The sequence below is a fragment of the Bos indicus x Bos taurus genome, chromosome 21 (assembly GCF_003369695.1).
Source record: "Bos indicus x Bos taurus breed Angus x Brahman F1 hybrid chromosome 21, Bos_hybrid_MaternalHap_v2.0, whole genome shotgun sequence".
Lineage (NCBI taxonomy): Eukaryota > Metazoa > Chordata > Mammalia > Artiodactyla > Bovidae > Bos > Bos indicus x Bos taurus.
In genome coordinates this window covers 69,056,960-69,083,115 of record NC_040096.1, presented here as the reverse complement: position 1 = coordinate 69,083,115, position 26,156 = coordinate 69,056,960, and the positions used below count along the sequence as shown (strand labels likewise).

General features: G+C 66.0%; 1 protein-coding gene across 3 annotated transcripts in view; it reads right to left on the bottom strand.

The window, feature by feature from the left end:
• The window catches only part of INF2 (inverted formin, FH2 and WH2 domain containing), a 28,319-nt gene that overhangs the window by 1,583 nt on the left and 580 nt on the right, over positions 1–26,156 (bottom strand). The window contains exons 1-22 of one of the 3 annotated variants that reach the window (XM_027522020.1): positions 17,228–18,436; positions 14,093–14,492; positions 12,817–12,932; positions 12,582–12,741; positions 12,102–12,135; positions 11,182–11,323; positions 10,247–10,388; positions 9,359–10,084; positions 8,794–8,939; positions 8,656–8,717; positions 7,954–8,056; positions 7,773–7,858; positions 7,154–7,254; positions 6,140–6,210; positions 5,936–6,043; positions 5,542–5,612; positions 4,766–4,886; positions 4,101–4,265; positions 3,891–3,993; positions 3,606–3,767; positions 2,321–2,956; positions 1,823–1,879 (exon numbers count right to left, since the gene is read on the bottom strand). In XM_027522020.1, the coding sequence (XP_027377821.1) occupies positions 1,824–1,879; positions 2,321–2,956; positions 3,606–3,767; positions 3,891–3,993; positions 4,101–4,265; positions 4,766–4,886; positions 5,542–5,612; positions 5,936–6,043; positions 6,140–6,210; positions 7,154–7,254; positions 7,773–7,858; positions 7,954–8,056; positions 8,656–8,717; positions 8,794–8,939; positions 9,359–10,084; positions 10,247–10,388; positions 11,182–11,323; positions 12,102–12,135; positions 12,582–12,741; positions 12,817–12,932; positions 14,093–14,492; positions 17,228–17,314 (3,798 nt within the window). In that variant the 5' untranslated portion in view covers positions 17,315–18,436 and the 3' untranslated portion in view covers position 1,823. Of the gene's footprint in view, positions 1–1,822; positions 1,880–2,320; positions 2,957–3,605; positions 3,768–3,890; positions 3,994–4,100; positions 4,266–4,765; positions 4,887–5,541; positions 5,613–5,935; positions 6,044–6,139; positions 6,211–7,153; positions 7,255–7,772; positions 7,859–7,953; positions 8,057–8,655; positions 8,718–8,793; positions 8,940–9,358; positions 10,085–10,246; positions 10,389–11,181; positions 11,324–12,101; positions 12,136–12,581; positions 12,742–12,816; positions 12,933–14,092; positions 14,493–17,227; positions 18,437–26,156 lie in introns of those variants that run through there. The other 2 variants (XM_027522022.1, XM_027522021.1) reach the window with 2 other exon arrangements.

Below are 26,156 nucleotides of genomic sequence, written 5' to 3'. Positions count from 1 at the left end.
GGGCATGGGAGCACTGCACCGTGGGCACAGACCACCCGCCCCCGACACTGCCCACCAGGGTGAGGGCAGCAGGGAAGCTCGTGGGAGGAAGGACAGGACAGAAACCAAAGTGCAGACTGAGAGCCACCCCTGGCCTCGCCCACTGGCTGCTCACTCATCCCAGAGTGAAAGCCACACTCGGGCAGCAGAGGGTCCACCGAAACCGCCAGCTGACCTCTCAACTGGTGTCCGTGCCGCTGAGCACGGGGCAGACGGGCCCGTGAGCCTCTCCTGCGGTGCTCTGGGGAGGACTTCTGTCACTGGGTGTGGGTCCTGCCCCCAACGCAATCTGGACCCGGCGGGGGAAGAACAGGATGCCCCCAAAGTGACTTGTGTCTTCAGCGTGACACAAGACGGGGGTGACTGGGTGTGCGGTCCCAGTAGGACCTCGGTCCAGAAAAGCAAAGCAACGGCCACAACGGGCAGATGGAGACGCGGGGCCGCCCTGAGGTTGCAGGGGAGGCTGGCTCGCCATCCAGGTATGTGGCGGGGAACGGCCCTGACCTGGGGACCAGGGACGAGCCCAGGGGTGGCGTGTCCTGACGACTCAAACTGGTCTGTGAAGTGCGTGGGGAGGGGGTGTGGGTGGAGAAGGAAGCAGATGTTAGTGGTTTTCCTATATTTTGCATGTTTTTGAAATTTCAAGGTGAAGAGTAGATGGTGTTCACTGGGACCTCCTTACAAAATTTCCTTCAACTTGAAGTTTTTTTCCAAACAAAAAGCGGGGAGACAAAGAGGAGCGGCCCTCCCTCCCTCCTAACCCGGGGACGAGGGGCTGGCGGGGGGAGCTCGAGGGAGCTCAGACCCCACACTAGGCTCAGTGATCTTCACCAGACAGCGGTCACATGTGGCTGCGGTCCCCAAACCCACAGAGGCACCCCCCAAGGTCCCCCACACCCAGGGCCAGCAGCTGGGGCTGCAAGGCCAGATCCTGGCCCCAAGGGCTGTGCAGGGCTCCTGTAAAGTGAAGGCAGGTGTGTCAGAGCAGAGAGCCCAGCTGGCAACCCCCCAGGGGCGACCCCTGGAGCAGAGGGAAAGGCTGTGCCTGGCGGCCAGAGCTGCCCCGGACCACACCCCTGCCCCAGCCTCCAGCACCTGCTGGACCTCGCCTCAAGTCCAGCGGGCAGGAGGTGCGTGGAGAACCAGGGCTGCCCTCATGCAGCTCCGGACCCAGCAGGGCTCCCAGTCCCCACATCCGATCATGGTCCACAGCCCAGGCCGGTGTTCGGCGAGGACCCAGGCCTGTTGCTCTGGTCACACCTGTGAGCCTTGTCAAAGACCCCAACTGGCCCGCCCACTTTCAGGGGTCCTGGGAGGCCCGGAGCCCATCACCAGGGAGTCACCTACAGACCCGTCCCTAGGTCTCCTCCCCCCTAGAAAAGAGACCTGAGCACCTCTGCAGGGGCGGGCAGCCTGCCTATCCCTCTCTGGCTCCCTGGGGATGCGTGTGGCTTGCACCAGGGCCAGAGGAGGGTGCCCTGAGGAGAGACCCGGAGAAAGGGGAGGCCCTGGGGGCGGGAGTGAGCCAGCCGCTCAGGCAGGAGGGCCTCGCTCCCACCCTCAGGGCCCTGGAGCCCCGTTCACCCGTCTGCAGGCAGCGGAGGCCCCATCTGCCCCAGGAAGAGACGAAAAGGCAGCTAAGCAAGGCTCCGAGAGGGCAGGAGGGGAAGCCGGATGCCAGGAGGGTCCCGGGGAGGGCTGGGGGAAGTGATTAGTGTTGAGGAGAGCTGGCGCAGGCCTGGCCCTGCCGCCAGTTAGTGCTGAGCGCCAGGCGGGTACCTACCTCACTGGATCACACAGAGCCTTTTTGTTTTATTATCGTCAGGGTCGGGGGCAACCTCTGCTTCCAAATAAAAGAGACACGTTCAACAGCTCGTCCCTCACGAGCGACCCTGGACTTAAGAGTCGGGGCTGGGGCCACATGGATGCTGAGTCGAAGTGCAGCCGCGCCCCAGGCCCCCCGCCGTGCCCGGCTGGGGCTGGCATCACCAGGCAGAGATAGTGTGGGTTAGGGGCGCAGCCGCCGGGCGGGGCCCTCCCAGTGCAGAGACACTGCTGTCTCCTCTGCGGCAGGTCCGGAGGGGCGGGGAATCGCCCACTCTCGGGGGCAGCGGCTGGCCTCAGGGGAGGTCCAGGCCCCGGCGTGGGATGGATGAGCTCGGACCATGTGTCGATGCCCCCAGCCCCCCTGCTCCGAAGGGTGGGGAGGGACACAGCCCCGTTGACTCGCCCTCCCGGCATCCCTGCTCCGCAGGGTGGGGAGGGACAGGACCTGAGTTACCTTCCTGGTTCCTGGAGGAGCGCTTCTTCCTCCGTTTGCCTGTGCCCTTTGACGTCCGGCCCTGAGCCCTGGGGAGGGTGCTGGACCCCGACGAGTCAGTCACGGCATCCTCGGAGAAGGACCTGTCCAGGGAGGTGTCCAGCGCAGAGTCTGGGGCTGTGAGCTCCCCGTCCCCATCCTCATCAGGGCCTGCAGCGGGGAGGCCGGCGCGGTGGCAGTGGGCAGCTGCGTCCTCCAGGCCCTCATCTGCACTGCTGGCCTCAGCCTGGCGGGCACCCAGTGTGGCCGGGGGCTCCTCAGCGTCTGGGCTCAGATCCATGGCTTTGGGGGGCTGGTCACTGAAGTCGAGGGGCTTCAGGGCTTGAGCGTCTCCCAGTACCACTGGCCAAGCCCCTGCAAGGGGTTGGGGGCCCTGGGGGTCCTCCGTGGGCAGGAAATCGCTGGCATCTGTGTACCAGGAAGAACGCCTCTCCAGGGCCCCAGGGCCACCCGTCTCTGATGAGTCTCCAGTGGGCTGGCGGCTGGTGGGAACGGCATCCGCGAGGTCCCAGCCCTGGGGCTCCCTGGCGGCTGCAGCATCCAGACCAGGCTCAGAGGTGGGGGGGCTGGCACCTCCCACGGGGTCCCTGGTGGCGGCTGTGGATGAACTACTGGTCAGTGGAGGGCACAGGCCCCACCCCCTGAGTGAACCCAACCCCCAGGGCCCTGCTCAGGATGTCCCAAGTCAATACTGCCTGTCCTGTGAAGCCCCCTCCCTGGGAAGCCTTCCCTGGTGGTTGAGTGGGTTCCCACGGGGCAGGCCTGAGCCCTGGATTCCACAGTCTGTACCCAGCGTGGGGGATCAAGGCACACTGGGCCCATGGCGATCACATATGTCACCCCTTCCCCCTGAACCCCCAAGGCAACCTGCCCAGGAGTGGAGGGTCCCACCCCAAGGCCTCGTCCCGCCTCCCCCAGCCACCTCAGAGCTCCTCTGAGCCCCAGGGCATATGTCAACGAGCTCATTGGCCCAGCTCTCCTGCCTGCCTGGGGGCCGGATGAATGGCTGTCACAGCAACCAGGGAACCCTCTGCTGCAGCAGAGATGTGTGCAAGGATCATGGGACTGAGGTGTCCCTTATCTCAGGGCAACAGGGAAGAGGGGCAGGCTCTCCTGTGCAATCAAGGAGGGCTTCCTGGAGGAAGGGAGGCACTAGGCTGCAAGGAGGGCTTCCTGGAGGAAGGGAGGCACTAGGCTGCAGGGATGGTGGGAAGGGAAGGGTGAGGGAGGGGGTGGAGGGTCTCACCAGGTGCCTTGTTCCTCGGGGGGTCGGTGGCGGCTGCCCTGCTGGCCGCCTCTGCGTCCCCTCGGCCGCGGGCCGTCTTACGCAGCTGGAAGCCCTTCCTGATGTCAGCCAGCAGGGCGTCGATGACACACACCTCTTCTTGCTTCCCGCCTCCCCTCCTGGCTGAGGAGCCCAGAGACCATCAGGGACACTGCCCAGCGTCCCCAGAGCCCCTCAACTCTCGAGGAGGGAGGAAAGGCCACAGCCCAGACTGGGTGGTCCCCAGCCGCCCGCTGCCCAGCTCACCGGCCTTGCCACCCTCGCCCCGCGGCCTGCGGGCCTCCTCCTCTGCCAGCTGCTGCTTCCTCCTCTCAGCCTTGGCTGCCTGCTCCTTCCGATCCTTGTTCTCCTGCGGGACGGACGCAGCCCGTGACCCCAGGCCTCCGGCACCCCATTCCACCTGCCCTGCTCGGGGACAGCGGGGACTGCAAGCCCACCACACATCCTCCCACCCACCTTCAGGGCACGGAGGAAGAGATCCCGGAAGGTCTTCATGGTGCTGAGCGTGTCCTCCAGGGATAGCTGCTGGGTGTCCTCACACAGGTAACTAGCCAGCTCCAGCTGCTTCTGCTCGATGGCCTGGAACACCTCCTCCAGAGCCTGCGAGTCTGTGATGCTGGCCTGTGTAGAGGGGAGACGTGGGGAGGGGGGGTCACGGCCTGGGGGCAAGGGGGCGGGGCCGGGGCTGTGGTGGGAGGGGCAGGGGCCTGCGGTGGGAGGGGTCAGGGCCTGCGAAGGGTCAGGGGTGGGCCGGGGGCGGGGCCTGGCCGGGGCGGGGCTAGGGCGGGGCCAGGGTCCCACCCACTGTCACAGGAGATGCCTGCTCTGGAGCCTCTGGAGCGCTAGGTGCGGCCACAGCAGGACGGCCACTAGCTTAGGCTCTGCAGGCAGCGGTCGCCAGGGCTCTGAGGGCCAGGGGGCTGAGCCCTTCAGCCCAACGTCAGGCGAGACCCCTCAGCTGCGGAAACCGCCTGGGGGCCAGGAGCAGGGGCTGTTCTCCTGCAGGGGCCCTCGCTCTAGCTCTCTCCTCCCCAGGCTCACCCGCCCTGCTCGCGCTCCCACTTTACGGTAGACCCCAGGCCCGGCAGACACTCCAGCCCTGGAAAGGCTGGAGCACTTGCCTGGAGGCGGTGCGAGTACTGCTCCTGCACCTCCGGGACGGAGGAGGACACTTTCCGCTCCATCTCCAGGAGCTTCTTCAGGTTAGTGCTGGACTCCGAGTGGATGGCATCCAGGTTGATCCTGAAGGCGCCAGTCAAAAGCTGCTGTCCAGCCTTGCTAGGACAGCGGGGCCCCCGAACAGCACACCCTCAGGGACAGTGGCCCCCGACAGCACACTGGCTGCCAGAGGCATGTCAGAGCTCTAGGGTGGGCTGAGCAGTGTGGGGTCAAACGCCCACCTGAGAAGGTGCTGGGCTGGCGGTGTCAGGACAGTGACCCCGACGGCTCAGCCTGCCCTCCTTGCCTGACTCTCTGCAAGGCTCAGCCTCCCCAGGACCGGAGAACCTTCCATGGTGGCATGGAGCCGGGCCAGCCAGTGCTGAGTGTGGACCCTGCCCTCAGAGCCGCCCCTGGGCTATGTGATCCCACAGACCTGATCCTACTTCCTGGGGCCTCAGCTCCCCTGACTGTACAGTGGGGGCAGCATGGACATGTCATGAAAGTCAGCCTCGTGAGGGGGCCGTGCCGGACCAGCCCCTGGTGTGACCGTGGCTGGGTCACTCCCGGTCCCTCTAGGCTGTGCAGGGACAGGCCACAGTGGACACAAGGCCCTGTGCCAAAGGGGAGACTGTCAGGCAGCAGATCTGGGGCCCAGGGTGGGGCCCCAGCACGGGAGCAGCCCAGTTGAGCCCAGCTGCACCGGCCAGGGAGTGGGCAGGGGAGGGGAGGCACCTACCCTGCAGCTCGGGCGGGCAGCTCCAGGTCCTGGGGTAGCTGCAGGAGGTCGGGGTGGCTCTCCTCCACTTCCTGCAGCACGACGTGTCCAGTGAGGCCCACTGAGGCGACACACCCAAGGCCGCCATGCAGGCCCCACCCTCGGCAGCTCTGGTCCACGTCCCTCGGGGAAACCCCTGGCACCTTGAGCCTCCAGGGCTTCCCTTGGGCCTGACTGCAATTCTCACGGTTTTGCTGTCCCAGGGTTGGGGCGGGACGGGGGCTGGTCAGAGTGGGTGCGGGCTGCAGGGCGGGACAGTGCTGCAAAGGGGAGACCTGGGGGGCTGGGTGGGGCCCCCGGGGCCTCTGGACCTGTGTGCTGCACTCAGGAGGCACCCCGCCCCCGCCACTGGTACCTCCAGCACGTGGTGCAGCAGTGTGACCCGGCTCTGCTGGGACTTGGTCTCCGTGAGCTTCAGCAGCGTGCTTATCTTGAAGCCATCAGCATCCCCAGTGTGGCTGCCCTGTGAGGGGAGGGCAGGGAGGGAGTCCCTTGGGCTGGTGGAGGGGTGGGGGTCGGGGGTCTGGGAGCAGGGGTGGGCTGGGTGCCGTCCACTCACGTAGTTGAGGAAGTTCCCGATTTTCAGGATCAGCTGGCAGAAGACGGGCAGCCGGTGACTGGTGAGCAGGCCTGCGGGGCAAGGTCCCTTCATGCCTCCCCCTGGCCTGGCCCCCAGGCTCCGCCCAGGGTGGGACAGGGGCATGGGGCGTGAGGGAGGGGCAGGGCAGTGGAGCCCTGACCCCAGGAAGCTTGGGGCGTGCCGCCAGCAGTGCTCCCTGAACCCCAGTGCCCGTTCTGTGGGTGAGGACGCTGAGGGGACCTTCTGGAACCTGCGGCCACCTTGGCTCTCGGCTCTGTGGTCGAGGTGACAGGGACATCATCCCTGAATGCAGGCCCAGCAGAACCGGGTTATGCCTCAGCGGTCCATCCCGTCCATGTCCCTGCCACGTGGCTGTGGTGACTCCCCGGCTCCTCGCTCAGGGAAAGTGATATGTGTGTGCATGTGTGTGAAAGCATGTGCATGCATGTGTGCACCTGTGGATGTGTGAGAGCACATGCATGTACATACCTGCATGTATGTGTGTGCATGCATGTGTGCATGCGTGCGAGTGTGCACATGTGTACCAAGAGCATGTGCACGCACAGATGTCTGCATGTGTCCAAGAGCACGTGCACGCGTGAGAGCGTATGCACACGTGTACATGCATGTGGGCACCTGTGTGTGATGGCACATGTATACACATGTCTGCATGTATGTGTGCATGTGTGCACCTGTGAGTGTGCATGCACGTGTCTGCATGTGTGCAAGAGCGTGTGCATGTGCACATATGTGAGCGCGTGTGGGTGTTTCTGAGCACATGCACGTGTGCGTACGTGCACATATATATGTGTGGGAACATGTGTGTGGGCACGTGTATGGGTGTGTGTGCGCGTGCCCACATGGCGTGTGCACACGTGACTGTGCATGCATGGCATGGCCCTCAGTACCGGGCGGTGGTCTGTGGGGAGGGGAAACTCAGCACCCACAGGCGCTGTCCAGGGCCAGCCCGCCCAGCCCCGCATCTGCACTCACTCTCACAGGCGGCGAGCAGCAGCTGGGCCTTAGGCCGCACCATGTCCAGCACGACGGCCGTGCCCTCACACAGCAGCATGCACTCGATCCGAAGCTGGTAGCTGGGGCGGCAGAGCAGGAGTTCAGGCTCCAGTGGCCCCCATCCACCTGCCTGGGACCCGCAGGGTCCTCTCAGCTCGGAGCTGCCGGGGGTCTCATGGCCTGGCCTGGTTTAACATGCACATTCCCGGGCCAGGCCCCAGATGGGATCTGGCAGGACCGGGAGGGCTCAGCAAGAGCACTTTGGACAAGCCCCCAGGTGCCGAGGACAAGGGCAGTCGCCCTCTGTGGGACAGTCCCCTCCTAGAGCAGAGGGATCACACAGGAGGGCCTGGGCCGGCCTGCAGGAGGCCACGGAGCTCTGCCCACCACCCACCCCCACGACGTCCCTGGCCTGGAGGAAGGGCTGGACCCCACAGGGCCCCTTAGAGGGCCCCGAGGCTGGGGGCTGCATCAGAGATGTCAGCCCCCACCCTTCATGGAACCCCAGGGAGGGGTCTGCACAGCCCTGCCGTCTGCTCCGGGCCCAGGCCCAGCTGCCGCCCTCGACCCCTGCCCATCCCGGGGGCTACCAGCTGACCAGGGGATGTTCAGCAGGAGGAGGTAGAACTGGTCGGCGCTGGCGAGCCTGGCCTGATCCTCCGTGAAGGAGCGCAGGTTCTCGATCTGCGGGAGGCACCCACGTGTGCTCGCTGCAGCCCGCTCACAGGAGCAGCTCTGCATGGAGGGGCCCGGGCTCACCTGTCGCCCCGCTTACTCACCTCGTGCTTCTCCGGAAGAAGCTTGAGGAGCTGCTTGAGGACCTCCACGTCAAACTTGGTGCTGTCCCCAGCCCGGATCATGGCGGTGACCTCCTCGTTGGAGCTGGAGGGGCAAGAGGGTGGGGGTGGCCGAGGACGGCACGAGCCATGGTCCTCAGCCTCCTGGGACCCTGCCTGCCTGGGATGGCCCTGGGCCCACAGCCCCACGCCGGTCACAGCAGGCTTTCTCCCTCCACCTAGGGAGTCTCAGGGCACAGAGAAGGCAGGCCACCTGCCCAGGTCACGGCTGAATGACGCACTCCCCAGCTGCCCGAGCGCCCCCTGCCTCCTTCCAGGGGGCTGCTCAGGACACAGGGTAAAGGCTCAGCGGTACCCAGTGAGCTCCTGGGCAGGGCACCTGCCGCTAGGAAGCACTCAGGGCAGGGAGGCAGGGCCAGGTCCTTGGCCTGCCGCTGCCACCATCCGTCTGTGGCTTTAGAGGATCCCTGCCACTCTTTGGGTCTCATATTCCCTAGGGAGGCTGGACTGATGGTCTTCAGGGCCCCCAGCAGAAATCCTTTGCTGCTATTATCTGACTGACTGCAGTCCCAGGGATGGGGTGTGCACTTCCCAGGGCGGCCTGCAGAGGGCACTGCTGAGCCCAAGATGGGCCAAGGCAGAGGCTGGGCTTCTTATCCAGGCATCGAGATCCTGGATGCTCACCATTTAAACTGCTTCAGGAAGATGTTGAGGTTCAGGCTCTTCTTGGAGTCCAGAAAAGTGATCTGTAAAACAGCCCCAGCCCGTCAGTACCTGGAGGGCGGCCACGGAGCCCTGTCTGAGCCCGGGCCCCATCCCTACCTCCTTGGGCTCCTTCCTGGCCGGGGCCACGGCCTGCTCCTTGGGTTTGGCCGTGGGAAAGGAGAAGAGCCGCTCGATGCTGGAGAAGTCGGGCTCCACCACCTCGGTGTCGGGGCTGCTCAACGTTGCCCACATGGAGCTGCCCTCTGTGGGTGAGGGGGCTCCAATCAGGCTCACACCTGACCCCCAAGTCCAGAGGCAGCTGGTGCAGGCCTAGAGGGCTGGCAGGAGTGCCCTGCCTAGGGCCCGGCCCAGGGCAAGCATACAGCAGGCACTTGATAAATGCCCAAAGAAGCCCTCCAGCTGATGCCATGTCGTGTGCGTGCGTGCGGGTGCCCAGGGCCCCGTGTCCAGGCTGGCCGGTGACCTGGCCTCTAGCCACCCATGGCTTTGACCTTCTCTCGCATCAGCACGCCCAGCCCCTGGGCCCACGCAGTGCAGGGCCCCAGCAGCAGAGACCTGCCAGCCTCCAGGGGGCGTGTGGGAGCACAGGGGCCTGAGGGGCGACCCCTGACCTGTCCCCGCCCCCTGCTCCAGGAGGAAAGCCGTGGGGGCCGGGCCTCACCGCGGGCCACACTGGATGGCAACTTCTGCCAGTTCAGCTTCTTCATGCGCAGGGTGGGAGGGTTCACGCGCCGGTGGCGGGGGACCCAGGCCGAGCCCAGGCCGCCGTCCACCTGGGCCACGATGATCTCCTCCACGCTGCCCGCGGTAGGGGGCCCAGAGACCCCGGGCAGGGGTGGCGGCGGGGGCGGGCCCCCCAGGCCCGGGAGGGGAGGTGGGGGAGGTGGGGGAGGTGGGGGCGGGCCCCCCAGGCCCGGGAGGGGCGGTGGGGGCGGTATGGTCCTAGCAGAGTTAGGCAGTGGGGGTGGCGGGGGCGGCGGGGGCGAGGGGAATGCAGCCCTCATACCCGGCAGGGGCGGGGGCGGGGGCGGCGGCGGGGGAGGGGGAGGTGGGGGAGGGGGCGGCGGCCGGGGCGCGGTTGTGGGGCCAGGGAGCGGGGGCGCCGGTGGGGGCGGGGGGCGCTCCAGCGGCTCCGGGGCTGTTGGCTGCGGTGCCGGCCCACGCTCGCCCTGGACGCTGGCGACGGGAGGGCTGCCGAGGGCCGCCGCTGGCTGCTGGCCCCCCAGGTCTGCCGTCGGGGTGCCAGAGTTTTGCGGGGAGCTGCCCCTTTGGCTTTGGCCAAAGTCGGCCTGGGTGCTCTTGTGGGCCTTGTCCAGGGAGCGGGGGTGGGGCCGGCCCTTGATGGACAGGAGGCGTTCAACCATCTCCTCCAGGGTGCACTCCTGGCCTGGGGTGGGGACATCCGGGCTTAGGATGCGGTCAGGGGCCAAGTATGGCCTCCTCCACCCGCAGGCCGAGAGCCCTGTCTGCCCACCAGGCTGGGCTCGGGGAGGGGGACGCAGGCTGGGGCTGCGGGCTCGGTGCTCCTCCCCCAGCCCCGCCGGCTCACCGTCCGTGGCCAGGAGCACCGCCCGGTTCACCAGGCTCTCCAGGGCCTCCCAGAGCAGCTGGCTGGAGCGCAGGCTGGGCTCCAGGTGCAGGAGGCCCTGCAGCACAGACAGCAGGTGGGCAGACGCGGGGGAGCAGCTCACCTGGGGGTGGGCGAGGAGTGCGGGTCGGTGGGCCTCACCCGCAGGCCTCCCCGCCAGGGTCCCTGCGCCCCAGGTGGTGGTGGTGGAGTCGCTCGGTCGTGCCCAACCCTGCAACCCCATGGACTGTAGGCCCTGCCAGGCTCCTCCGTCCACGGGCATCTCCCAGGCAAGAATACTGGAGCGGGTTGCCATGCCCTTCTCCAGGGTATCTTCCTCACCCAGGAATTGAACCCAAGTCTTCTGCATTGCAGGTGGAGTCTTTACCTACTGAGCTACAAGGGGAGCCCCGGTAACGAGCCTGAGTTAGGGCTCCCCGATGGGCGCGCTGGTGACACCAGGGCCGGGGGACAGCGTGTGGGGTGTTAGCGGTTCCCTGGTCCCCGCCCACTGGAAGCGCCCCTGCCCAGGGTGACAGCCCAATGTCTCCAGCTGTTTTTGGACGGCCTCTGCAGACCCCGGCCCCTGGCTGAGAGCTGCCGGGTTCAAGGAAGACGGGACCTGGGCTGGACTGGAGCTCAGCTCCGTCTCAGCCTCTCACTCGTCCCAGCGTCCCCTCGGACCACCCCACAGCGGCCGGGCTGCTAGGCCCAGGACCACGCAGCCACCCTGTCCTGCTGGGTCCCCGCCCCAGGCTCCGCCTCTCCAGTCCCCTACCCGGGTTGGCTCGGGGTGTGGCTCTGGAGCTGCCTGAGGCCCAGCAGGGTGGGGTGTGAGCGGGGCAGGACATGCGGCTCCTCGGAGCCCTGGCCCCCCCGACCCCCGAGTCCTGGGAGGCGCTGCCCGCCGCGTGCACCTTGTGGAAGAGTGCGGAGAAGACCTCCTGGTGGCTGTTGATGTCGATGCCGCCGAAGGCCCGCAGCAGCTCCTCCTCGTCCTCGGCCCTGGCCTCCCTGAAGGCCTCGAGCTGGATCAGCAGGTCCCCATCCTCCAGGTCTCTGGGGTAGGGGTGGGGGAGGGCGGGGGCCAGAGTTCAGCTGGCTGCCCCCCCACGCCAGCTGCCCCTCCCTGGACAGACATGCAGACCACCCTGAGCAGGGCCTGTGGTTCCCACAGCAGGGGCGGGGGACGCTGTGGTCTGTCGGGTGGGCTTCTCCGGTCAGCTCCACGCCCCTTGGGACAGGAAGCATGAGTTCTCACACCTGCATGTAGAGACGGCACAGCCACGCTGCATGGGGCGTGGGGCGGAGGGCAGGGGAGCACCAAGGCGCTGGCCTGAGCTGGGGTGCTGTGCCCACCGAAGCCAGCCCTGACCGGTCCTCACATCCAGCAGGCCTCTCTCCACTAAGGCCAATTCAGCACCAGTCACGTCAGCTGGGAGCCTCCTCACGGGGTGGCCCCGCGCCCTCTCCCCTGGGAGGAGTGCGGTCCTGGTTAGGACCAGGATGGGGTTCTTAGCCTCACGGGCTTCTTTAAAGGTTGACTGATAAACAGAGAGTGTCCCACGCGACATCTGGGACACACACTGACAGTCTGGCTACACTCCAGTTTAACCGGGCATCCTGTATTAAACCCGGGGACCCTGGTTCTGGGGCAGCTGCTGGCCGCTGGGGGAAATTCCGCAGAATGGCCTGTGCAGTTAGGGATGGCAGGCTGGGTCCTCCCTGGGCCTGGCCCCAGGATGGGTGGGCCTGTCGGGGCTACTCCGGGAAGCCCCCCTCCCCGCCCACCTGGAGGTGCTAACTGGGAGCCGGGGGGAGGTGCGTGGGGACTCACCGCAGCCGCGTCAGGACGTCCAGCAGCTGCAGCCCTGGGAAGGGACAAGCGGATCACGGGCACGTGGAACACTTTCCCCTCGACCCTTTCCCTGGGCTCAGCCCCACCACCCACAGTGCCAGCTTGTGGATCAGGAGGGGAGCCCGCTCCCCGGGTTGCTGGAGGCACGGGGCTCTGGGAAGACCGCACTGGACACGCATGGTGCCCGGGGAACAGGCACGCCACAGCAGCAGGGCCAGGCCTGGACGTCAGCCAGCGTGCCCGCCTCCCTCCACGCGGCAGCCTTGCACCGGGATCCCTCCAGCACTACCATCCAGAGGTCCTGAGGCCCTGTGTCCTCTGAAGGGTGCAGGAGGGCAGGAGGCTTCCCAGGCCCAAGCAGAGCCTGCCCCGGGGCCCTGGAGAGGGGCGAGGGGCATCGCCCCAGAAGCGGGCAGCACAGGCCGGGTAGCCAGGGCCTGGCGCGGAGGTCAAGGTTACCGATGAACTCGCTGCGCAGCTGGGCGCGGGCGCGGACGTCCTCGGGGCCGAGGATGATGGCGTTGACCACGCTGAGCAGGGTGGCCACGTAGGGCACGTTGTCGCTGTCTGAGAGCTCACTCATGATGACGCTGAAGCGGTACTGCTGGCCGCACACTGTCTGCAGGGTAGCGGGGGCAGGCAGGGGTCAGCGTGCCCCCGGGCTCTGGCCCAGCCCCCGCCACACGTGGCTCACCTTGTAATGGTCCAGGGCGTCCAGGGTCAGCGCGTGGCCCTCTGGCGAGTAGATGCACAGGGCGGCCAGCAGCTCAAACACCTGCTTCTTGACCATCATGTTGGACGTGTCCAGAGCTGCCGGGGGAAGGGGCCTCTCAGAGGGGCTTGGGGCCCCCTCCTCCTGGTCCTGCCCTCCCCCTGCCTGCACCCGCTTCCCGGCCCAGGCTCCCACCCTACAGCTGCCAACCTGCTGGGCTGGCATAGACCAGGGCCCACTGCCCACATCAGGCACTGGTCTCTGGACATGCTGGCTGCCCCCAGGGCCCCCGGAAGGGGTGTGGAGGCAGGCGCAACCCCAGTCACTGGGGTTCTAATCCCGACGGCCCTCAGGTCTAAACTGGGGGCTCTTGGCCCAAGGCCCACACCGGTACCCCTCGCAGCACTGAGCCCATGTTTTCTCCAAACTTAGAGCAACCGTGTTTATGACCGACAGCCCACGAAGCCTCCTTGTCCCCGGGCGCCCCTGCCTCCCACCACATTCCTGGAGCTGGGGAAGCTCTGGGGGTGTCTCCTGGCTGACCCTGCTGAGACTAAGGCACAAAGGACTCTGCAGACGCCAACGGCCGGGCCTGGGCCGGGTGTTCTCTGGTTCACTCGCCCACATGCGCCCTGCCTGCCCTGGAGCCCCATGCATCAGTGGGGGCAGCACAGTCTTGCGGGCGGAGCATGCAGTGACCACTGACCACCAAAGGCCACCTGGGGTCTCCCCCAGGTTGGGGACTAAGTCTGGCCACAGCCTGGGGAGACTCCCTAAAAGAGGTTGACAGTGAGCCTGAGCTCAGAGAGTGAGCAGGACTGACGTGGGCACCGCAGCCTGAGTGGGGGAGGAGGCGCCCCCAGGAGGCCAGTGCAGAGGTGGGGGTGGGGGTGGAGAATGATGCCAGCGGGGGACCAGACCTGAGGAGCTGAGCCCCGGCTGAGGCCGAGGAGCTTGGAACCAGGCAGAGTGGAGGGGGGCCCCCTCAGATGGACATGTGTTTCTGATCCAGGTGACTCCGATTGCCACGGTGTGGACGGGGCCCTCAAGGCCAGAGAAACCTCAGGCTGCGGCAAAGCCTGGACTAGCACCAGGCGGAAACGCAGGGGAAGTCACAGAGCGGAGCGGGCAAAGGATCACGTTGCAGTGTCCCGGCTTCAGAGTGGGCGGGCGGGGAAACTGGCCCCTCCTCCAGGAAGCCCTACCCCCTGCCCCTGGCCAGGCCCACCCTGCACGCGCACGCGCGCGCGGGCCTCACCCAGGGAGAGCTGGCGCACGTAGGCCTGGTTGCTGAGAATGTACTGGATGCCCTCCTGGGAGTTCATGACGGCGCGCACGCAGCTGACGCACGTGAGCTGCAGCAGGGCGTCGGCGATACGAGCGACGCCGCGGCCCGACAGGCGCGCCAGGGCCTCCAGCAGCAGATCCAGGCCACTCTGCTCCAGGAACTGCACCATCCAGCCACCGTCGCTGCCCTCCAGCCGCTTGCGCAGCCCCGAGTAGTTGACCACGGAGGGCACCTGCAGCAGCCGGATGCAGAGCTCGGGCTCGGCGCTCTCCAGGTTGGCCTCCGTGGGGTCCGAGTCCTGCGGCCCCAGCTTCTCCTTCAGCGCCGCCCACTTGCGCTGCGCGCCCTCCTTCACCGACATCTTGCTCAACTGCGGGCGGGAGGAGACGGCTGTGAGCCCGGGGCCTACAGGGCATCCGCGGCCCAGCGAGGCGGGGGCAGGCAGTGTCCCCTGCCCGGTGTCTCCACCTGCCGACCGAGGACTCGCCTGCTGACGCCCGGGGGACCCGCCGTGCTGGCGATCCCTCATCCCGCCAGGCCTCCTCCCCACAGGCGTCCCCTGTGCCAAGCACCTCTTACACCCATCCCGTCTCGGTCGTCATAGCAACCAAGGAGGCCGCACCCCTGCCCTCAGGGTAGGCACCAAGACCCCAGGAGGCCTCACTGGCAGGAAGGCCACTGACCTCGTGGTGCTCAGGCAGCAGAAATGGTGTCTCTGGGGCTCCTTCACCTGGGCCCCAGGGTGCTCCCCTGCCCAGTGGACAGGCTCAGATGGGGATAATAGGGTGGGCGGGGACAATTCCACACCCGGGGCATTTCCAGACTGCCCACGGCACCAGGAATGTGGCTGGCTCCAGGGTCATGTGCAAGGCCCACTCGATTCCAGGCGCAACCAGGGACCTTTGGGGAGCAGCCTTGCCAGGCCCCAGCTTCTGCGGGCCTCACTTTGTCAGTCAGCGTGCAGGGGGCAGGGACCAGCGTCCCCCAGGCCCGGGGCTCTCGGACACTGACCTGGATTCAGCTACAGGAAGTCTGATCGCGGCCCAGAGAACATCCCCCAGAGGGTGGGGGGTGGCCCAGGTCAGGACATTCCCAAACATTCCCTTCTCAGAACAGAAGAGTGGGACAGGCGGGGAGTCTCTGTCATCACTATGACTGGTTGAGCCCCTCTCCTGGGGCCCAGGGCTGTGATGTGGGCCCCCACCCGAGCCCTGGGACTGGCCCAGAGGGTCAGAGGTAGCCCAGGCTCTTCTGTGACCATGTATGGTCTTGTATTTAGCGTGTGAGCGGGGCAGCGTGGAGCTCCTGGGCTGGAGGCCCGAGGGGCAGGGCACGGCGACACCACCGCACCTCATCCGGGGGGCCTCAGGCTGGCACTGCCCACTGTGACTTCTGACCTCCCACCACCCGGAGGGGGGCACGGTACACCCCCCACTTCACAGGAGGGAACTGGAAGCGGCATCCAGGGAAGTAGGGTCACGCACGTGCCCAGAGTCCCAGAGATGGAAATGGTAGAGCGAGGCTGGCCCCCAGAAGGTGGCCTGGGGCCCTTGAGAGGCTGGCACCCACTGTGGCATCACCCTAAAGGCTGCTGGCTCTGGCCAGTTACGGGGGAGACCCCGGAGGCCAGCTGGGGTCATGCGGGAGACAGGCTGAAGGGGCTAAGGGCCCAGGTGCGGCTGCCCGGCAGGGCCCGGGGTCCCCAGCACTTGCTGGTCACTCCTGGAGGCCCCTCCCACCCTGGGTGAGGGTCTTGGGTGTCCTCCCCTGTGAATTAGGAGACGGCCCGGCCGCTGGGCCAGGCAGCTGATGTTTGTCAAACGGGAGCAGAACTGAAGCTTTGCCCTCAGTTCGACGGGAACGATGCCTGTTTCCCTTCCTCCATTGATACGGAGGGATGAGCTAGCAGTGGGGAATCTGCAGCAGCAAAATAGACGTGAGGCTTTTCTTAGATAGAAATAAGACTTTCCTGATAGACAAGGAGAATAAGAAATCAGTGAACAGGCTGGGGAAAAAGCGTAAACAGGCCGAAAAGAGTTTAAAAATCTTAGTTATTCTTTAACTGTTGCCACTAACAAACACCCGTAGGTAGACCTGTCCTCAGCAGAGCTAATCACTCTCTGACTTCAGGCGAACTGTACTCTGTGTCGGGCCTCATCCTCCCCACCCTCACTTGCTGCTGTTGCTTTAGTCGCTCCGGCGTGTCTGACTCTTTGCGATCCCATGGACTGTAGCCCGCCAGGCTCCTCTGTCCATGGAATTCTCCAGGCAAGGATACTAGAGTAGGTTGCCATTGTTTTCTCCAAGGGATCTTCCCAACCCAGGGACTGAACCCTGGTCTCCTGCCTTGGCAGGTGGATTCTTTATCACTGAGCCACCAGGGAAGCCCCACACGTGTAGCATTCTACATTTCAAAAAGACGATCAGGAGTTGATAACTTCAGGGACACCAGACTTGGTGATGTCAGCTGAGTTGCCTGATGTCAGCTGTGACCATTTTGAAACTTTGCAAAAGAAAAGGAAAAGGAAAAGAAAAAAAAAGGCAAGGCCTTTACGAGGTCATGAAGCCTCCCCCGTCCCGAGAGAGGGGCAGCGCTTCTGAGGCACTGGCCTAGTGTTTCCCTCTTGCCTGGCAAATAGTGAGCCTGCCCCTTTCTCTCCACCAAACTCTGTTTCTGCATTTCTTCTGTTTGGCATTGGTGGACAAGGAGTCAAGATTTTGGCAACACCTGAGTTTCCAGAGCCTCCCCCTACCCCTGGGGGCCTCCTGGCAGTTGAGCAGCCCCTCCTCTGTCTGCAGGGGGACCCCCATCCCTTATCCTTCCCCCTGCCCTGCAGGACCCCTGGGTCCTCCCAGGAGGCAGACTGGCTGGGGCGGCGGGGGTGCGGGGGACATTGACCACTGTGCTCCCAGCTCCAGCCCTCTCAGCAGACCCTGGCCAAGCCTCAGGTCAGGCTGCTGCAGCAGCTGGGGGGTGGGGGTGGGGGCATGCGGGGTGTCCTTCAGCCCTCCCCCAGGGGCCCCTGCGGCCCCGGCCCTGTGCTGGACCTGGCCCGCCCCACGGCTGCAAGGTTTAACCCACCCTCCAGGCCCCCAGGCACTCACCCAGACACGCAGGACCTTCCGGCTGCCTCTGCCCACCCAGGCTGGGCCCTGCCTGGGGCCGCCCCCCGCACTCCCCTGGCTTCTCATCACTGCTGCCCACCGACTCGCCCAGTTGCCCCTCGATGCGCCCAGCTGCCCCTCTGGGGCAGCCTCGTGGTGTGGGGGAGGGGCACTCCCACCAGCACCGTGAAGAGCCCCGCGGACAGACAGATCTCCGCACACACTGCCACCGGCCGTGGGTGCCGCTGCTTAAGGAGCACCCAGAGCTGACCCTCCCTTCCTGCCCCCGCCTCCCCTGGCCCGAGGCCCCGGCTGCCTGGCACAGGCTGGGCGGACACAGCAGAACTCTCCCAGGCCAGCACTCTGGCGTCCAAGTGTGTCTCCAGCCAAGAGCCCCAGGAGTCCCCTGACGTGGAGAAACAAGCTCCCAGAGGCCACCCGGCCACCAGAGCTGCCCCTCCGGTGCCGCCCAGGTTTCCCCACACACCCCTAATTCCCAGGGCCACCGGTTCAGTGCCCCGAAAGAACCCCATAGGGGAGCCCCTGGGTCTGAGGGGAGGGGAAGCACCGCTGGTGACCAGCCCGGTCTGCCCACCATCCGCCTGACCCTAGGCCCTGTGTCCTGCAGCCGAGCTGCCCTGGCTGTCCGCAACCCCCTCCACACACAGGCACTGAGCCAGTCAGAGGATGCAAAGGGCTCCACTGGCCGCGTCCCACACGGCCCAGTGAGCACGGGGCATCCAGCTGGGAGCATGAGCTCAGCTAGGGACCCAGAGGCTGAGGTGGGTGAGTTTTCTCCCTCTGATGCCTACCAGGTTGCCAGCCTCATCCAGGGTCCACCTGGTCAGGCCCGAGGCCAAGGACATCCTCCTAGAAACATTCCCACCACTTTTCAGGATAAAGAGTGAGTACGTAAATGGACCTCAGCAGACCACATACAGAGCCCTGACCCACAGCTACAGCCACCAGACCAGAACACCCAGCACCCCCACAGGAAGCGGCCCAGGACGCGGCCCGCTCCCTGTGGGCCAGACCTGCAGGACATCAGACCCCTATCTCTAGCGACAGCCCCGGAAGCCCTACGACGGCCCTGGGACATCCCCCGACGGCACAGGCTTCATCAGTAACCCACAGCTTCCTGGGCTTTGTCCTCACTTCCCAGCGAGGACAAAGCAGAGAAAGTTGGACAGGACAGGACATCGCCCAGCCACCGCGTGGGGGCCCTCATCTCCCTCAGCCGTCCAGCTCCCCCAGCCCTGCTGCCCCCATCAGGACCCGGGAAGCCCCGTCCTGTAAAGAAGCTTCCTGTACACAGAAAATAGTTTAACATAGTAATACGTGTTACATAGTCAAGGGTGTGTAGGTAGCGTTCTATGTATACAGTAACCACACGGCGGTGATTCCCTGGCTGCTGCAATTCCGAATAAACAGCTTTGCCTGTTCCCTTCTGGGTGGTGACTGAGCATCTCTGCAGAGAACACTGGAGGGACTCGAGGGAACCAACGTTTACGGCTCTCAGGAGCACAGGCTGTGGGCGACGGCCCCTGGGGACAACGCAGGGACCCTGCGTGGGAGGCAGCGAGCCGGAAGGCGGGCTGCAGCGGGTTTTCATACTGAAACTTGGGCCTGGCGGGCTCTCACGGCTGTGGTCATTCAGTCCGTGGATGCCCGGCTCTCAGCCCTGGCCGTGCTCAGCCTCGGCCTGCCCTGTCCACCGGCTGAGCGCCCACCCTGCAGCCAGGCCGGGCGCAAAGACCAGGGCTCCGAGGGGCGGGGCCTCGGCTGTGCTCTGGGCGGAGCCGAGGCCCAGAGCGGGCGGGGGCGCAGCTCTGTTCCGGGCGGGGCCCCGAGCTCAGGAATGTGTTCCCGGCGTTCAGGGCTCCCTCAGGCGAGGGCCGTGGCCAGCCCACCAAGGGCAGGCCCTGCGCAGAATTTGGAATCAGCACCGCAGGCTGAAAAAGTCTGGAGCTCCCAGGGTCCAAGTTCAAGAGGCTCAGGCCAGACCCTGTGCCTTGGGCATCTGAAAGGTCAGGTTCTTCAGCACCTCTTCTGTCCTCCAAGCAGCCCACCCCACCCCCCACCGAATCTACAGCGGACAAAGGGAAGGGCCGTTTGTAGGGAAAGCCCCCGAGGCTCTGACATTTGTGGGACGTTGCCCACAGATTCTTAGCGTTCATCTTTCTTCTTCCATTAATGTGGGGTGTCCTCTGGGAAGGGGTCATGCCTTCCCCATCCGACTGGGGCTCTGGAAGATAGGGTCTCCCTCTGAGCTTTCCCAGGGTCCACTCACTGATCTGGGTGTCCTGCTCACTGGCATCACCCAGCCCACACAGGTGCCACCTCCTCAGACACCCATCTGGCTCTCCTGCACATGGCCAGCCTGGCATGGTGATGCTGGCCCCTCCACCTGGGTGCCCTCATACCTGGGCAGTGGTGCTGACCAACAGGAAGCCATTACCTCTGCCTACAATAATCAAACTCTGCGTGTGTGTGTGTGTGTGTGTGTGTGTGTGTGTGTGTGTGTGTGTAGCAGAGGGCAGGGTCAAAGTTGGCCTCCCAGACCCCAGAGACCAGCCCCTGCAGATGGAGAAGCTGAGCCGGGCACACACTGGGCTGTGTCCTGGACAGGCACTGAGCTGCGGCTGGGAGGCCCTGGAGGGGTCCAGGGCCCACTGGGCTTTGGGCAGCCTGGTGGGTGGGCAGCCCAGCCATGGGACTGAGCCTCTCACCTTGTGGAAGTGGGTGGGGTTCTCTGTTCCGCAGTCCCTGTTGGTGAGGGGTGCAGGGTGAGGGGGCTGGGACTGGGGCAGGGACTAGGGCTAAGGAAGGCACCTGTGACGGGCAACGGTTGCTAGCAGCTGGCGAGACAGCTTGGGGCAGCCCTGCTGGCATCAGCACTGAGCTGGGGTGCTTCTGTGCCCAGAGCCAGCAAGGCTGGGGGCGGGGCGCACAGAGTGAGCTCGTCTCCCCGGGGGTGGGCGGTAAACCCGCAGGAGCGGGGTTCCGGAACTGGGAGGCAGGGGCTGCCACACAATATTTTTAGCTCCTACAAAACCAAAATTTTTCCACTGCCTGGCAACTCTTGGATTACATTCCTGGCAGCTCCCTGGAGCTCAGGGGCAGCCCAGGCCCTGCCCGGTGGGAGGGGGAGCTGAGGCTGCCCTGCCGTGACTTCCTGTCTCCCTCCTTTCCAGAATCTCTGCTTCTCTGTGTCATCTTCGCCAGGCCCCGAGTCCTCTGGGGATCTCGACTGACCTGTGTGGGTTGGTCACCTGCTTTGGGCTTGTCCCAGGTAGGGAGTCCTGCAGACAGGGGGCCTCAGGGAGGAGACTGAGTGTCCGCCCACCGTCCACCCGTGCTTGGGCGCATCCCCCAGGGCCTCAGGCATGTAGGGTCCCACGGTTCCCTGGCCCATCTCCTGTCCACACAGCCCTCCTGCCCACTGCCACCCACGTCTCCAGGATGGAGTGCGAGGACTCTGCCTCCTGAGCCTCACTGTGTGAGGAGGCTGGCTGGCCACCGTGGCACCCAGCAGCAGGAGAGAGGGACTGGGGAGGCGGGTGGGCACCAAGACGTCCAGGGCAGGGCCGAACTACGAAACAGAGACGACCACCAGGCGGCTGGTTGCACTGTGGGATTCCAACCACGTGAAATGGCGTGTGTCACACAGGACACACGCCAGATGCTAAGAGAGGCTGCATCCAGGGGGCGTACGGTCGTCTCACAGTGAGGAAGGGAGTCCGCAAGCACAGTGGCAGAAGGCGACCGGCGGCATCTCACAGGGAGACCTGGGCTCCGAGCGGCTCTGTCCCCAGCTCGGTCACCAGAGCCAGGAGCCGGCTCTCCTGCGCTGTGAGCAGAGAAGGATCGGGGCCCGGGCGGGCTGCACCAGCAGTCGGGGGAGCCAGGCCGGGGCTCGGTCCCTGGTGCCCCAGGACCTGGGTCAGGTTGGGGTGACAGACAGACCTCTCTGGACCCCACCGTCCTCGTTAGGAGCAGGAGTTGGTGGGGGCCCCACAGGGCGCCCCTCGTAGGGGACCGACTCGACAGGAGACACTTGCCACTGCGGGCGGTGGGTGGTGCCGCCCCTGCGCTAGGCGCACTGGGAGGAGGGTCCACCCTGAGCTAGGCACTGCGGGTGCTGGCTTTTGGGAACGGGCTTGAGGGGCTCTGGGAGTCCCCCTCCCCCAGGATGAGCCAGCTCGGGTTTGGGTGCAGGGAGAGAACAGGAAGGGTGGAGGCACCTGACACCAGGAAGCCCAGCTTTCGCTTCCACCTGCCCTGCGGGCTCACAGGGGCCGCGTCCGTCCTTGCCTTCCGCTGTCACCCCCTCTCTGGGCTCAGCACTCCGGGTGCACAACAAGCCGGGCTAACAGGGAGTGCCCAGAGGCCTGGCCACCTCTGCCAGTCTCGGGTTCTGGTCAAGCTTCCGGGGGCCTGAGGCTGGAAAGATGGGGAGCGGCTCGGGGGCCGATGGGGACAGTGGTCACCACCGCCACCCTCTATCGCAGAGTCAGCGGTGGCGCTTGAGGGAAGTGACGTGTGCAGGCCTGCGGTTAGAGGGTGAGGAACTTGGTGGCGCCCCAAGGGGCAAGGTGTCTGGCCACAGCGTCCACCTGCAGGCTCTGCTGGGCCGCACGCAGACCCGGGGCTCACTGCCAGCGTCCCCTCTGCCCGGGTTCTCTCCCCGAAGAGCAGACACAGCTCAGGGCAGGAAGTGTAGGTCCCTCCCCTGGCCCCTGCACCCTGCAGGGAAGGCCGCTCAGGGAGGATCCGCGGAGTTGGGTAAAGGAGGGGGTCAGGCCAGCTTCAGTCACTGACCACCCTGTGCCTGTCTGGGGGTCTTGGGGTTAGACATGAAGGCCACCCACTGCCTGCCCCAGGGTCCCCCCAGCCGCAGCCCCGCCTGTCCTGTGTCCCTGGTCCAGGCTGCCTGCCCAGAGGAGGGAGAACAAAGCTGCAGAGTGGGGAGGGGGAGGGCCCAGCCTCCAGAGCCTGGCACCACCAGGGGCTGTGGCCAGGGCCTGGGGGCAGGGGACAGCTCAGGTTCCAGCTGAGACCAGGCTCTGCTGCGGACCAGCCATGTCCCTTGGGCACGGACGTCAGGACCCCTGGGCCCTGACTCCTATCTTCACCCAGGGATAAGCAGGTTGATGCCACCCCACCCCCTAATCTGCCAACAGATCCGTGGATGCCAGCTGCAAAGCAGGCCCGCCACTGCCAGAAAGGGCGGGCCCCTGCCCACTGCCACCTCCTCGGCTGGCTCACTGGGTGACGCTGAGCGGGAGGGTCACCGCCTTCCAGGGCCCCACTCAGCACTCCTGGGCCTCCCGACCCACGTGGCCGGTGCCAGCAGCCCGACTGGACCGGGCGAGCAGGATCCTGAGTGTTGGGCACAAGATGCTGCATGCTGTTCCTTGCCAGGCACCAAGGGCCAGGCCCACCCTGGACTTGGTTTTCGCATCTGTAAAATGGCCAGGATGCTGTCCAGGGACCTGGGTTGGCTGAGTCACTGCCGCCTACAGAGGGCCGGGCCCACCTGGCCAGCTCCCCCGCTCCTCTCAGAGGTGACCGCCCAGGTCCTGGCCGTGCCTCCATCTGGACAGCCTGATCCTGCCCCCAGGGAACAGCCCGGAAGCACAGGGGCGGGGTGGTGGGCATGGGTGTCCCCAAAGTGGGCAGCAGCTGATCTGGGCACCCCGGGCTGGTGTTCTCAGGCCATTCACACTCGTGCATGTGGGGCGGCAGAGCCAGGCGGGAAAGGGGGATGGCCAGCGCCCCCCACACCCCCTGCTCCGGGGGCCTGGGAAAGAGCAGATGTCTGCTTCCTGGCTGCTGCGCGGGCGGCCCTGCAGAGCTGTGCGTGAGCAGAAACGGGGACGCTGGTCCAGGCGCATGGGTGAAGGGAGGCAGGCTCCACACTGAGGCTGCGTCCCAGGGTCCCAGAGGACCCGGCACCAGGCCAGACGGGGAGACTGAGGCCCCCTCACCCAGCTGGGCAGGGCCCACGCTGGTATCCACGCCCGGATCCACCAGCATGGGCGAGGATCAAGGCCAAGCTGAGGGACAGAGCAGTGCCTGCCCCGCAGCGGGGTCTGCTGGGAGAGCGTGTGTACGTGGGTGTGGGGGGGGGGGCCCACCACTGCCTGCGGGGCGAGAGGCTGGGCCTCTGCCCACAGCAGCCCAGTGCGGACTCCGAGGAGCCTGGGAAAGCACCACCCAGGGCTGTTCATGCGGCCAGAGCGGAACGGCCCTCTCCGCCTTCCCGACCCACAGCGCACAGCGCTCACCTTTGATGCTAGGTCTCAGTGGCACCATCTGCAGAAGGGGTGCAAAACACGCTCTCCCACACCTCCCTAAGCATGTTTACAGGCTGGCTTCCCATCTAAGGAGGGCGCCGCTCGATGGCCCCAGTCGAGCGGGCCTCCCAGCAGTGCAGGCCGCACAGCCTCTCCCGAGGGTCTGCCTTCCCTGTTGGGGTCCAGGCACAGCCTCGTGGGAACAGGTGGTCCCCTAGTCCAGCCTCCTTCCCTATCAGGCCCCAGGGTGCTCTGATGGGGACTCAGCTCGCCAAGTCGGGGGCTGGAGGGTTCAGGACTAGCCCATGAGCAGGGGGATGCCTGAGCGGGGCCCTCAGGAGCTGCAGCTGGAAAGAGTCGGGGTGAGGGAGGGGTGGGGGGACGGGGGCTGCAGGAAAGTGGCCTCGCCCTCGCCCTTGGCCCCTCGGTCCTCAGACAGCTCAGGGGGGCCCTCCACCCATGTCTGCCCCCTCTCCCACTCCTAGGAGGGTCCGCTGCTTCGAAGAACATGTGGCTCCTGGCGTCCAGCGCTGCCATCAGTCTGCAAGGGCTGCTGTGCTCTGGAGTCACACAGGGCGGTACCCCGAGGGTGGGCCAGCACCTGCCCCCCACTGCAGGCCCAGGGGCAGGGGGCGCTGCTCGGCCAGGACGAAGCTCCCCCAGCTCCCAGAGCGTCGCTGGCGGGACCCTGAGGCGGCTGTACCCACATGCCTGCTGTTCCTGTGGGGACTGCGGGGGTGACGAGGGGCAGGGGGACAGCCCGGCCTCCGGGTTCTGGATCCCCGGGCTGCCCACTTCTCTCCCCCTCGGGACAGTAGTTTCCCCATGCCCAGCATGGTGAACACCGCGCTCCAGCCCCTGTAGAGGCTGGTGCACACAGTAGGGGCTTCATTGGCACCTCTTTCCAGGACGGCGGGCACTGATCCTGTCAACCAACCACCCCGTCTTGGTCTCCTCTTCTGTGAAACACAAGCAACCCTCACCCGGGGGGCGTGATAGTCAGAGAGCAGGTGGGGACGTTCAGGCCAGTTCACCGATTCCTTTCCTCCATTCATTCGGCCCACAGACCCTCGGGCTGTGGCGGGGACTTCACCTCTGGGATCCCCCTCTGGCCGCCCTCACAAGCCAGGGGCTCGAGCCCACCTCTGGGCACACTGCTGCCTGGGTCCAGGCCAGGCCAGCTAGTCATGCCTGCACGCAGGGCCATGCCCCTCTCACCGCCCAGGATCCATCCCTCCCTCCCGCCACCTTCACGAACCAGCTCACTTTTCCAACCAGGGAGACAACTGCACTTTGACGAAAGGCAAACGGAGTCTATTCAGGGCACAGCTTCCCGGGCCCGGTTTAAGGGGGAGGCGTGTGCAATTAGCTCCGACAGCCCGTCAGCACCTCCACGCAGTGGAGGCCTCACCTGGTGGTTAACTCTCTGTCACGAAGGAGCAGAGCCTTCGGGGAAATGGCCACCTGCGTGGGTCACAGGAGGGCAGCCTCACCAGTCACCAGGGTTCACGCCAGCGCCCCCTCCACCCACACCTGCCCTGATAACCTGTCAGCTCCAAGCTGGGCACTGGCAGCTCCTGGGAGGGTGGACCTAGGCAGTGGTTGAGAGGGGCTGACGGTACCAACTGGGCTTTGAGCAGAAAGTTGGTGCTGGGCTGGACAGGGGTGGGTGGGAACGGTGTGAGGTCTCAGACTCCAGACTGGGACCCAAGGCCCTGGCAGCAGCTGCAGGAGGGCCGCAGCATACACGCCACCCCCCTGCCCCCTCCCCTGCCCTGGGCAGCCATGCCAGGGAGTTTAGGGCTTTGCTCCGGGTCCCCAACTCCTCCACTGCTGGGCGACATAGGAGGTCCAGGCCTGAGCCACTGTCCCCACTCTGTGGGTGAAGATAGGGAAACTGAGGCCCGAGAAGGCCAGAGTCCTGGCGGTTCCCATTGCCAGAGGAAGAAGGGGGAAGGGCTGGTGGGGAGGGGACTTCCCAACCCCTGATCCTGCATGGGTGTGCCCGACCTCTGGCCTTGTTCCTGATTCCTGGCTGGGGCAAGGGCTTGGCCATCACAGGGCCTCTGACTCCTGGTGTGTCTGGCTGGGGAGGGGCAGCCTGGGGCCTCAGGGGTCAGGCGGGCAAGCTGGGGGTGGGGGGCGGTACAGATTCCCTCCTGAGGTTGTGGTCACTCCCCAGGTTCTTCCCCAGGAACGGGGTCCCAGGGTGGGTCTGGAGGAGTAGGGGCCAGACTGCCAGCCCTATTCCGGAGGACGGAGGGCAGGGCCGGGGGCTCAATCCCCCAAGGCCTGCCTGAGGGGTGCCCAGGCCCCTGCGCCCACTGCTCCCCGGCACCTACAGACCCAGCAGCTCAGCCGGGGCTGCAGGCCACCGCGTGCCCTGTGTCACCGGGGCGGCGGTCGCGAAAATGAAGTTTATTTTCCCAACTGTGGCTGATTCATGGTCAGGATGTGGCGGCCGCAAGGCGGGGGAAACCTGCCGGCACTGGATAGGGCGGCGGCCCGGCCGGCCCTCGGCCCACCACTCGCGGGCAGCGCGCGCTCGGGCGGCGTCTCCGCGCCGGGGCCGGCAGTCTGGGGCGGGGCGCGAGCCGACGGGGCCGGGGCGCCGCGGGATCCCCGCCCGG